This window comes from Trematomus bernacchii, unplaced genomic scaffold (genome assembly GCF_902827165.1).
Source record: "Trematomus bernacchii unplaced genomic scaffold, fTreBer1.1, whole genome shotgun sequence".
Lineage (NCBI taxonomy): Eukaryota > Metazoa > Chordata > Actinopteri > Perciformes > Nototheniidae > Trematomus > Trematomus bernacchii.
Genome location: NW_022987791.1, coordinates 276,420 through 289,532, shown reverse-complemented (window position 1 = coordinate 289,532; position 13,113 = coordinate 276,420). Strand labels below are relative to the sequence as shown.

At 41.1% G+C, this 13,113-nt stretch overlaps 1 protein-coding gene across 1 annotated transcript; it reads right to left on the bottom strand.

Moving 5' to 3' along the window:
- Positions 1–2,775: 2,775 nt before the first annotated feature.
- LOC117497686 (NLR family CARD domain-containing protein 3-like) lies at positions 2,776–9,073 on the bottom strand (the record flags this gene model as incomplete). Its single annotated transcript, XM_034149686.1, has 6 exons — positions 2,776–2,820; positions 3,376–3,496; positions 5,454–5,621; positions 6,475–6,639; positions 7,173–7,715; positions 7,785–9,073. Coding segments are annotated over 6 exons (2,331 nt in total), but the record flags the coding sequence as incomplete, so codon positions are not given.
- Between the last annotated feature and the right edge of the window lie 4,040 nt (positions 9,074–13,113).

Here is a 13,113-nt window from a genome sequence, read left to right as displayed (position 1 = left end):
TACTCAGTGTCTCATATGTCTCACAGGGGGAGGATGTGCAGCACTTTTTAAAATAAAAACATGACTTTGAACATGTGGAATAAAATCAAACCGTGTGCATCTGTTTTATTTTTCACTCAGATTTAAGGTAATAATATTGTTGATATTTGTTGTGATTGTTAAGCTGTAGCAATATTTGTAATCTTTGTAAACTTGTAAACTATTCTTATAACTTAACATTTTCAGTTATTTTTATTGTGTTAATGCAAATGGAAAACATTCAAGCAGTATCTTTCTGCATTGTAGAAGTCTGAACTCAGCTGCTCATATTTTTAGTCATTAAAAAAACGTTTAGCCAAATGAAGACCCCATTGATACCAACTGTAAATGTATTATCTCTGCCCGGGTGTGGTAGTTGGGTATTTGTTGTTGTCAGTCCCCTCAGGAGTGAAAGCTTCATGCTGCCTCCGTCCATATAGTCAGGTGATTCATCTCAAACTAGATGCATTCAAAACATGTGATAATAACATTCAGATCAGAATCAGAATCCCTTTATTAGTCCCACAGAGGGGACATGTACATTGTTACAGCAGAAAAGAGCCGGAGACAGATTAATGTTAACTAAAGTATGCATAAACATTTATTTAAAAAAAGAAATTATAATAAAATAAAAAGTCACGCAGCCTGTCAGACACTGAAAAACGCCATCATGTGCTTCTTGGTGTTGAATATCTTTCTACTCCATGGAAATGTTACTCAATGAAGCTCAGCGCAAGTTCCTTCAGGAAGACTGGGTATATATACATTCACTCCGCAGCTGCTTATAATCAGCTCATCACGGGCGTTCTCTTTAACCTATTACATTTCACCTCATTCTCCAGCAGCCAATCACCGTGCTGCAGCCAAACTTTAAAATGGTTCTCCTCTCTCCTGCAGTCAGCTGTGATTTCAGGTGTTCATGCTGCCGCCCGCCTCCTCTTCATCCACCTCCCCCCCATCCACCTCCTCTTCATCCACCTCCCCCCCCATCCGCCTCCTCCCCATCCGCCTCCTCCCCATCCACCTCCTCCCCATCCACCTCCTCCCCATCCACCTCCTCCTCATCCACCTCCCCCCCCATCCGCCTCCTCCCCATCCACCTCCTCCCCATCCACCTCCTCCCCATCCGCCTCCTCCCCATCCACCTCCTCCCCATCCACCTCCTCCCCATCCACCTCCTTTCATCACATCCAGTGCCAGGAGAGCTAATCCAAAGACCTCATCACACCTCCTCTTCATCCCATCTCCTCATCAAATCCAGATCTTCATCATCATCACCAGTGTCTAGACCCTGGGGGGTTCCCTATATGCTCACGGCTGCATTTCCCCCTTTAGATATACCATTTCAGGATTGGGGTCTAATCGCCAAAGACTTAACATTTATCATATGGCATGTGTCAATAAATGTTCTCTAAACAAAATGAAGTCTCCTGATTGAACTGCAGTTAGACTAGGTTTATGAAGAAAACGTGTTAGAGCTATTACTGAGTGTAAGGTATTACCGGGAACATGAGTGAAAAATAGTCACGTGTGATTAATGCAGTCAGGGGTGATTAACGCAAAATGTCATCATTTAAAACTGTTCTTCGTGTTCTCCGTAGACGCTCTTCTGACTGTTTCCAAAGACTTGAGGGACAGAAATGTCTGGAAACGAACCAGATGCAGGATGACGGGTCTGAATGCGCTGCCTGGTGGTTAACAATATCCCCTCATGGAGCTAGAAGATAAACAGGGAAAAACTCTAGTTATATAACCAACAATCACTTTGAACAGAGATCTCTTAAAACATGACTAATAAGTTAGACACAAGTTCAATGTGATGTTCACAGAGATATTTATATTCCTGAGCTTTCCCAGTGGTGGGTTTATTTATTTAAAATATATCATTTGTAACATTTCCTTATCCAACTCTGACTGACTTCCCGCGTCCCTGCTCGCTGCCATGGACGCGGGAAGGGGGGGTGCTGAGGGGGCTGCAGCACCCCCAACTCTGACTGACTTCCCGCGTCCCTGCTCGCTGCCATCAGTGTGTGAATAAGAAGTCAAACATATAAGGCTGCTGTTATTTTGCAGCTTAAAGAATGAATGAGAAAGTTGATTGGTGTATTGGTATTCACACAGATTCCATTCAATCACTATATTTAATTTCACTTTTCAAGGGATATTCTACGCATCCTTTGTTTGTAGGACCGTATCAGACCCGAACGCAGTTCTTGAGCAAAACGTTTCAATCTGTTAAACTGTCACTGGAAACAAAACATGTACGTTTTATGGGTTTATTTGAACAATGTGATCGCATGATTCCTTCAGGTATTATTGCAGATCTGCTGTAAGCTAGCTAGCTAACCTTGTCCTTTCAGATATACTGACAAAACACTTTATACTGTTATATATCTTTATAATATCTACACTTTTTAGGGTCCGCGTTTCAGTTTTGTTTTGAGCTTCTTGCAGCGTTTTCTTTTCACAGCGGTTCGTTAATGTAGGGCTTTTAGTAAATGCTGCACATGTTTCCTCAAATTGGTGAATATGCTCTAAATGCTGTGCATGTGTTGTCAAGTTGCTGAAGATGTTTCTTCATGTGTTTTGGCACATTTGTGTTTTTATATTGCATTGTATTTGAGGCTTCAGCGCCTTTCTCTGTGTTAGACATAAACGGGAGGCACAGATTTCATCAAGTGATACATACATATATTACCTATGATTTGATTGCATGTACGATAGTTTGGATATATTTGGAGGATATGAGTTCAATACTCACATTTCTTCTGGATCTTGGCTCTGATCGTCTTTCCTCTGATCCTGTAGGGATGAACACAATCCAACAGTTTTAGATCAACTTAAAATAAGTGTTTGTTCTTTGAGTCAGCTTCAGAGTCCTGATCCAATGCTTCACATCCCATCATATCCTCTCTGCAAACACTACGACTGACTGCCACAGCTCTCAGCTGCATTACAGAGTTAACTAGGCATTAGTCCAGGAACAAAACAACTTCATAGAAAAAACAAACAGACTCACTTTTTAACTGTAAAATGTGTCTGTTAATGAGTTGCACCTGACTGAAATGTGGCTTTGCATTGTCAGCTTGCATTATATTGTTCTTGGGAGAACGCAAGAAAAGAAACATGAGATGAACAAAAGGAGAAAGTTCAGATAAATGGTAACATCACTGATGTGTTGTGCTAAGCTAGGCTACGCCTGGAAGGTGGAACTGGAGAGATTCCCCAGTGAGAGGAACACATCCACCTCCCTGTGTTCAATACAATCCTGCTGAACCAGCAGAGACTGAGTCGACCCCTTACTGACCTGAGAGTCTCCAGTCTGCAGTCTGGACTCTCCAGAACATCTCTCAGCAGCTCCACTCCTGAATCCTTCAGAGCGTTGTTACTCAGGTCCAGATCTCTCAGATGGATGTTGGACTTCAGAGCTGAGGCCAGAGCAGAACAGCTGATCTCTGACAAGCTGCAGCCCCTCAGTCTGAATAAAGAACACATGATGTAAGTTTAGAAAACAACGTTCCTGATTGAAATAATGAAAGGTTTAATAATCTGATTATAGCTGGAGAAGTAGAGAATGTAGACGTTTAGAAAGTGGACACTCCCGACAGGTTAAAAACCGTAAGATCCAAAAAGTGAAAAGAGCTCTCATTAATATGAAAGACAACGTTCTTCACCTTCAATAAAAAGTGGTGACTTCACATCATAAACTCTGCTCCTTCTACACTAACTCGTGATGTGCAGCCAGACAAATCAAAACCCACAGAAACTGATTCAACTCAAGATCACAGAGTTTACAAAGAAGTCAGGATGAATTTAGAAGAAATGTGATCAAAATAAATAGAGAATATTTATTTCAGGAATAGTGGAGACATAGATCACAGCATCTTCAGTTTAAACTATTCAGTCAGTTTGAGCATCATGCAGCTTCAGACACATGTTAGAAACAGCAACAACTGAACATATTTGTTAGTGTTTGATAGTTTTAATAGAAATATGTAATTATTGTATTCATGTGTTTATAATGTCATTTATTTAAAAACATGACGGAGAATAAAAGATGAATTCCAGGTTTTTAACCTCTTAATCCCTGAGCCTGTTTTTCAGGTCTCAGGCTCGAAAATGACATTCCCAGAACAAATGACCATATCTTCCCTTCTAAAAGGGTTAAATTAATAATCTTTTTTCTCAAAGTAATGATAAACCTGTGAGTTGGATGTAGAAAAGTCACAATCAATATAGATGTTTTTTATTTTAAAGAAAATTCAGATTTTACATAGTAAAAAACTGTAAATTATAGTGTCCGTCCAAACATTCTTTTTTACTTATAGTGAAAACTACCCTTGGATGATGGGTTAGTAGACTAAAAGCTTTAGGAATCCAAAGTAGAACATATAATAAGTACCCTGTATCAAGATTGATGCAAAACAAGTGAAATTTGACCTTTTTAGAGAGATTTAGCCAAAAACCCACTTCTGGGGTCATTTGGGTGGATTTGACCTATCTCTGGCCCCCCTTGCTCGATTTTGATTAATGAAATCTCTTTATAACCGCTAGAGCCAATGGAATCGAGGCAAAGTTATATACACACCAACACGTTAACAAATAAGGAGTGAGAGTGACGCGTTACCAAAACCGGAAGCTGCATACACTCTGGTGGCTACCATTAGCAGCTAACTTTTCCGCTCCGATTTTTACATAAAAAATGGAATTATGGATTATAAATAATTTCTTCAAAGGCACAGGTACATTATCAACCTATGGATCAATAGTTGTAGCATTTTTTTTTTTCGTTTTAATGCCATTGAACACGTCTTTTGACCTAATTGACATCTACGGTGAGACGATCTGCCGTAAAAGCTCCGTAAAGGTACGTGTTGTGATGTCTGTGTTTGCTTCCCCTGTCGCAAGTTCGGATCGCTCAGTGATGATACTATACCTAAATAATCAGTGGAGTCTCAGCTTTAATAGGCTATATTGTATGTGCAGCTACGATAAGTAATAAGGGTATCTTTATCTTGAATTGTGTGCCGCAGTGTGTTAGAATTATTTCGCTCAGGGGTCATTTTTAGACGCTTCTTATGAGACTTGTGTTTTGTTTTGGTAAAAATGGTTCATATCTTCAGTTAGCTGAGATTCTTCCCGTTAATCTGGTGTTACACATTAATAGTTTCATAAATGTTAAGAAGCCCTGAGACATTATCTCGAAAAAAAAACGGTGGGAGGGGTCCAATGGGGGGACTGCCGTGCCGACTATGATTTTTCTTTAACATAGCTCTGCTACAGTCAATGAGCTAAACCACAGAAGAAGAAAGTAGACTTTAGCATTAAGATGCTCAGTGAGGATCAGGATCATATCAGCCTGATGTCTGCAGCTCAGAGTCAACACAACTCTCACATATTCATCTCAGCACAGAAGATAGAGATGGAGAACTGACCTGAGAGTCTCCAGTCTGCAGTCTGGACTCTCCAGAAGATCTCTCAGCTCCACTCCTGAATCCTCCAGATCGTTGCCACTCAGGTCCAGATGTCTCAGATGGATGTTGGACTTCAGAGCTGACATCAGAGCAGAACAGCTGATCTCTGACAACCTGCAGTCCTCCAGACTGAATAAAGAACACATGATGTAAGTTTATAAAACAATGCTCCTGATTGAAATAATGAAAGGTTTAATAATCTGATTATAGCTGGAGAAGTAGAGAATGTAGACGTTTATAAAGTGGACACTCCCGACAGGTTAAAAACAGTAAGATCCAAAAAGTGAAAAGAGCTCTCATTAATATGAAAGACAACGTTCTTCACCTTCAATAAAAAGTGGTGACTTCACATCATAAACTCTGCTCCTTCTACACTAACTCGTGATGTGCAGCCAGACAAATCAAAACCCACAGAAACTGATTCAACTCAAGATCACAGAGTTTACAAAGAAGCAGCACCAGAGTCTGAATAAAGAACACATCATGTAAGTTCAGAGAACAATGGTCCTGCTTGAGAGAGTTCAAAGTCTCATCATCTTTTCAGACCTGGAGAGGGTTCAGATGCCAATGTCAAAAATGATGAAGATACTTTTAGAAATGTAATAGTAGATAACTTTATAGTTATAGTATATATATATATATATATATATATATATATATATATATATATATATATAGTATAGGTTCTTCTGATGCATTGATAATGCATCAGAAGAACCTCCTTCATCTCCCTCACAGCTCATCAGTACTGACAGCATCTTCACTGACTCATGGAGCACAGTGAGAGTCTGTGGAAGCTCACACACTGTCCCCTCACACATTTACTTTCTCTGCTTTCTGTTATTCTTGTCAAATATTCAGCAATTTAGAAAGAAATATGAACTTATTGAAATATCTTTGTACTCAGGCAAATGATGGAATTATAAATATATCAATTATAAATACAGTACAAAACCACATGAACTACAGCCAGTGATCTGACCTCAGAGTCTTCAGTCTACAGTTTGGACTCTTTAGTCCAGAACTCAGCTGCTCCACCTCTGAATCCTGCAGGTCTACTTTCACCTCCAGCTCTCTCAGATCGGAGGGGTCGGACTTCAGAGCTGAGGCCACGACTTCCCAGTCTAAGAATCCACTGGCAGGAATTCTGTTAGAACACATATTACAGAATTTGTTTATATAACAAAAAGAGGAAACAACATATTTACTTCATGCATTTGAGGAAAAACATTTTGAATATCATGATCTGATTACCACTGGATGTTAGTCTATTTAATATTTGGTAGAGTGTGATCTGATCCCATGTCTGTCACCTCTCTGCTAGCTACCTTCTAGACTAGAGAAGACTAGAGTCAACATAAATCACATATTGCTCTGTGTCTAATTTAACGATAAAGAAACTGCAATCATTTCATAATAACTTTACTGCATTCAATGACATATGTAAAGTTATTCTGTATGTTCTGATCACATGTTGCTGTGATAAAACATCCTTCATATTATTTTGACAAGGAAAATGAAGAGAAGAAAAAACTAACATTTTAAAATGATTAGAATAATTATATTAATTCAATTTAGCTCTCACAGTATGTGAAACAGCAACAAGTTGTATAGTGTTTATTTTAAAAACTAAAATCCTTATCTACACTAATCTATAAAGCTAATCACATCTGGACTCACACAGCCTCCCTGCAGTTCCTCACAGCTGGAATCAGTCTCTGTCGTCTCTCCTCTGATGTTTTGGACTTCTCCAGGTCCAACTCATCCAGAACCTCCTCTGACATCTCCAGCATGTAGGCCAGAGCTCTGCAGCGTGTCACAGAGAGTCTCTTCTCTGATCTGTTCTCTGACTTCAGGAACTCTGTGATCTCCTGATGTACTGAGTGGTCCTTCATCTCTGTCAGACAGTGGAAGATGTTGATGCTCCTGTCATCAGAGACTTCATCAATTCTCATCTTCTTCAGGTTGCTGATGGCTCTCTGGATGATTTCTGGTCTGTTGTCTGTGCGACCCAGCAGGCCTCCTAAGAGTCTCTGGTTGGACTCCAGAGAGAGGCCGTGGAGAAAGCGGACAAACAGGTCCAGGTGGCCATTTTTACTTCTGAGTGATTTCATCATGGCTCTCTTTAGGAAGACATCCAGGGATGGGTAATCCTGATCACTGTTAAACATGTTGTTATAGTCACTCTGCAGGGATGGGTGATCATCATCACTGCTATCACTGTTGTTATAGTCACTCTGCAGGGATGGGTGATCATCATCACTGCTATCACTGTTATCACTGTTATCACTCTTGTCATCGTCCAAGTCTCCCTGCGGGAAGTCCTTCAGTACCTCTGTGTCTCTGTTGGAGTAACAGTGCAACATGTAGACTGCAGCCAGGAACTCCTGAATGCTCAGATGAACAAAGCAGTAGACTGTTTTCTTGAATATCACACTCTCTCTTTTGAAAATCTGTGTACAAACTCCTGAGTGCACCAAGGCCTCGGTGACATCAAGACCACAGCGCTCCAGGTCTTCTTGGTAGAACATGATGTTTCTTTTCTCCAGATGTTCAAACGCCAGCCTCCCCAGCTTCAGAAGAAGCTCCCTGTCAGCCTCTGTCAGCTGCTGTGGATTCGTCTCATGTCCCTCTTCATACTTCTGCTTCTTCCTCTTGGTCTGGACCAGCAGGAAGTGTGAGTACATGTCAGTGAGGGTCTTGGGCAGCTCTCCTCTCTGGTCTGTAGTCAACATGTGGTCCAGAACTGCAGCAGTGATCCAGCAGAAGACTGGGATCATGCACATGATGTGGAGGCTCCTGGAGCTCTTGATGTGAGAGATGATTCTGCTGGACAGGTCTTCATCACTCCATCTCCTCCTGAAGTACTCCTCCTTCTGGGCGTCAGTGAAGCCTCGTACTTCTGTTACCCTGTCCACACACTCAGGAGGGATCTGATTGGCCGCTGCAGGTCTGGAAGTTATCCAGACGAGAGCCGAGGGAAGCAGCTTCCCCCTGATGAGGTTTGTCAGCAGCACGTTGACTGAGGACTGCTGAGAGACTTCAGACACAACCTCATTGTTTCTGAAGTCCAGAGAAAGTCTGCTTTCATCCAGGCCGTCAAAGATGAGCAGCACTTTACAGACAGCCAGCTGCTCTGCTGTGACCTTCTGTAAGGTCGGATGGAAAACATGGAGCAGCCTGAGAAGACTGTACTGCTCACCTTTGATCAGGTTCAGCTCCCTGAAGGAGAGCGGGATCACCAGACTGACATCTTGGTTTCCCAAACCCTCGGCCCAGTCCAGAGTGAACTTCTGCACTGAGAAGGTTTTTCCAACTCCAGCGACTCCGTTGGTCAGGACCGCTCTGATGAGAGTCTGTTGGTCAGGTGAGGCTTTAAAGATGTCCTGGCACTTGATTGGAGAGTAATGGAGGGCATTTTTCTTGGAAGCTGTCTCCAGCTGCCTCACCTCATGTTGGGTATTAACCTCTTCACTCTGGCCTTGTGTGATGTAGAGCTCAGTGAAGATCCTGTTGAGGAGGGTTTCACTTTCACCAGTTCCTTCAGTCACACGTTCACATCTCCTCCTCAGACTGAGCCTATGTTCATCACCTCCTGCAGACCACGTTCTGCTGAAAGAGAAGGACACGTGAGAATAAAAAAAACGTTTTAAATGAACTTATATTATGTACAACACAACAGGAAGAATCCTGTTTTCAGGCCTGAAGACACCAGGAGACAGCAGTGTTTCCCACAGAATTATACTTGTGGTGGTAGCCGTGCACAACGGGCGGGGGGGGGGGGTGCTAATGGAGCACGCTCTTGAACTGTTAGTTTGCCGGAGCGTCGCAGCGGGGTTACTGCATGAGTGATGTGCAACAACATTTGACTTCTCTTTTTCTCGTAAGGTCTCCCTTTCTGTTGGTCGCTTATTAGCGGACCCTTCACACGATGGCAGAGCGAACAGGTACAGGAGGCGTGGAGCGAGGGATCATTGTCCACTAGTTCATCGATCGCAGATGGCGTAGTGCTGGCGGACGGATAAAAAAAACAAAAACCTAAATAGGTCGTGAAATATACTTGGGCGGCCGTTAATATTACATTACATTTCATTTAGCTGACGCTTTTATCCAAAGCGACTTACAATAAGTGCATTTGACCAAGACGATACAAACTTGAAGAATCATATAAGTACATCAGGTTTCATAGAGACAAACCATTTCAAGTGAAACTCAACAGGCTTTAGATAAGCCAGTGCTTTGTTAGTATCTAAGTGCTTTGTTAGTATATAAGTGCTTTGTTAGTATATAAGTGCCTTGTTAGTATCTAAGTGCTTTGTTAGTATATAAGTGCTTTGTTAGTATATAAGTGCTTTGTTAGTATATAAGTGCTTTGTTAGTATATAAGTGCCTTGTTAGTATCTAAGTGCTTTGTTAGTATATAAGTGCTTTGTTAGTATCTAAGTGCTTTGTTAGTATATAAGTGCTTTTTATTTTGTTTGGTGTTTTGTTTTTAAATGTATTGCTCGAAGTGGAGTCGAAAGAGATGAGTTTTCAGTCTGCTCTGGAAGATGTGTAAGCTTTCTGCTGTCCTGATGTCAATGGGGAGCTCATTCCACCATTTTGGAGCCAGGATAGCAAACCCACGTGTTTTTGCTGATGGGAACTTGGGTCCCCCTCGCAGTGCGGGTGCAGCGAGCCGTTTGGCTGATGCAGAGCGGAGTGCACGTGCTGGGGTGTATGGTTTAACCATGTCCTGGATGTAGGAAGGGCCAGATCCATTCACAGCATGGTACGCTAGTCCCAGTGTCTTGAAGTGGATTCTAGCAGTTACTGGAAGCCAGTGAAGGGAGCGGAGGAGCGGTGTGGTGTGGGAACATTTAGGAAGGTTGAAGACCAGACGAGCCGCTGCATTCTGGATGAGCTGCAGAGGTCGGACGGCACATGCAGGTAAACCTGCCAGGAGGGTAGTAATATACTTGGGCGGACGTTAATATACGTTAATATACCTGGGCGGATGTTAATATACCTGGGCGGACGTTAATATACCTGGGCGGACGTTAATATACCTGGGCGGACGTTAATATACCTGGGCGGATGTTAATATACTTGGGCGGACGTTAATATACCTGGGCGGACGTTAATATACCTGGGCGGACGTTAATATACCTGGGCGGATGTTAATATACCTGGGCGGATGTTAATATACCTGGGCGGACGTTAATATATCTGGGCGGACGTTAATATACCTGGGCAGGCAGCCCAAGTAAAGTCTATCTGTGGGAAACCCTGGACAGATGTTCAGACTTACTTTTTACTGTTCTGGTCTGACTGGCTGTCTGCAGTCCAGCTCTGGTTTTGGATCTTTCTCCACACTGGGGATAGCAGGGGCCTCCTGATGGAGGTCTCTGCTCCCAGTATGAGGTGATGCACTGTCTGCAGAACCAGTGTCCACAGCTGGTAGAGACTGGATCCTTCAGGACGTCCTGACACAGAGCACAGCTGGACAACTGCTCATCCACAGGAACACCACTCTTCCTCTTCCCTCTGTGGAGATCAACACATCCTTTATAGCACTTTACGGTGACTGATTTTCACCAATGGTACAACCCAAAGTTGGCAAATTCTTGTTTTTTTAAAGTTCTTTATCTGTAGATGATATTTCATCCTGGTAACTGTTCCCAAGCGGTAGATATTTAGTGATTCATATAATTATGAAACAAAACGCCCTTCTGTCTGCAACATCATCGCCTACAGCATGTTCACTGTACCTCACAAGTTTTACTACGGCTAAATTAAACTTGTTTATGTAATAACTACATAATGATTCCAATTTGTAAAAGCAGTGAACACTTTGTCAGGTCTGTCCACAACATGGAAAGCAAATCACTTTCAAAATGCTAGTTCCTGAATGGACATTAGATTGAGTGGAGACTTAGCTAACATTGTGGCTGCTCCATTAAAAGTCAAACTAACAATCAATGGTTGATACACATAAATGTATAACTTCAATTCAATATGAAGTACTGTAGAGCTCTAGGTGCCAATATTTCCCTTATCCCTCTCATGACTTTTTATTTAATGCTTTATAACAGCTGTAATAGTTCGTTTAGAAATCCTAGAAACACTTTTACGGCAGCTCTCATTTACGGTAACTCCTTCTGACGTCTTAGCTACCCACGTATAATATATAAACAAAGTCTTGGCTTTCAGAATATGAAACTTTTATTTCCAAAATCACACGATAAATACATTTGTGAAGCTTGTAAAGGGAAGATGACAGGCACCTCTCACTCGCAATCTGCTCCTCCGCAGCAGCGCACCCCTCCCTCCGGCTGAAATTATGAATGTACAGTAAGGCATAGTAATCATAGATAACACGGCAGGGTCCGTTACAGTTTGTTTTCATCTGATTTCAAATAAACAAAGTCTTGGCTTTCAGAATATTAAACTTGTTTCGGCAAATTTAGATGATAAATACAACTATGAAGCTTGTAACGGCATAATTACTTAAGCGGAGAACGGAGTAATTTAACGTTACAGCAGGCATAACAACAGCCGGTGTTTATTGTATTATTATATATAGTCGTTATTCATTTGTTTTAAAGCTCAATAAGGAAGATTTAAACTTTCACACACGTTGACCGGCGAAAAACTCTGCCCGGTTCCCTCGGCCCCCACCACGTTGAATAAACAGAAGGCTGCTTTTGTGGAGGAAGTTACAGCGCTACGTACAGGCTCGGCATATGTACTGCAGCTTTTTCCAGCGGTATCCATAAATCTCTTAATTTTGACCTCAAAGTGCACCAGATTGATGCATTTAACTTCAATATAAAGAAAAACATCTTCTGTTGTAACAACAATAACATTATAAATAGTAACATAGCTGAACATGGTATTGCACATTTGGCTTTCAGTGTTACTGACCTGAGATGTTTTTATTACATGAATTAAGGTGACTGAGGCTTTTTAACATAGATTTTTCCAATGTCTGAGATGATAAATACAACTATGAAGCTTGTAACGGCATAATTACAAGCGGAGAACGGAGTAATTTAACGTTACAGCAGGCATAACAACAGCCTGTGTTTATTTTATTATTATATATAGTCGTTATTCATTTGTTTTAAAGCTCAATAAGGAAGATTTAAACTTTCACACACGTTGACCGGCAAAAAACTAACCGGATATGAAGGATTTTCAGAATAAAAGCTTGCCATTGAGATTTTATGAGAACTTCCGGGTTTTTCACAATAAAACAGCTTTTAAACTGACGGCATGTTTTAGACTAAATAATGCTATTAAACATTGATTTTAATTTCTAACATTTTGCATTTCAGACTTCTGGAATATATTACGATATGAACAGGGTTGGGAGGGTTACTTTGTAAATGTAATCAGTTACTGATTACTGAATACATGGCTCTGAAAGTAATCCGAATACAGTTACAGTTACGTGTCTTAAAAAAGTAACGTAATCAGATTACTTTTAGATTACTTTTGGATTACTTTCTTTATCCATCACAGATGATAAAATAATAAAACAAATACAAAGAGGAAACAATTTGATATGTCTACCATTTATTTTAGGAGTATTAATATTTTTTCAGATAGGATCATACATTTACAAAACATCACCATG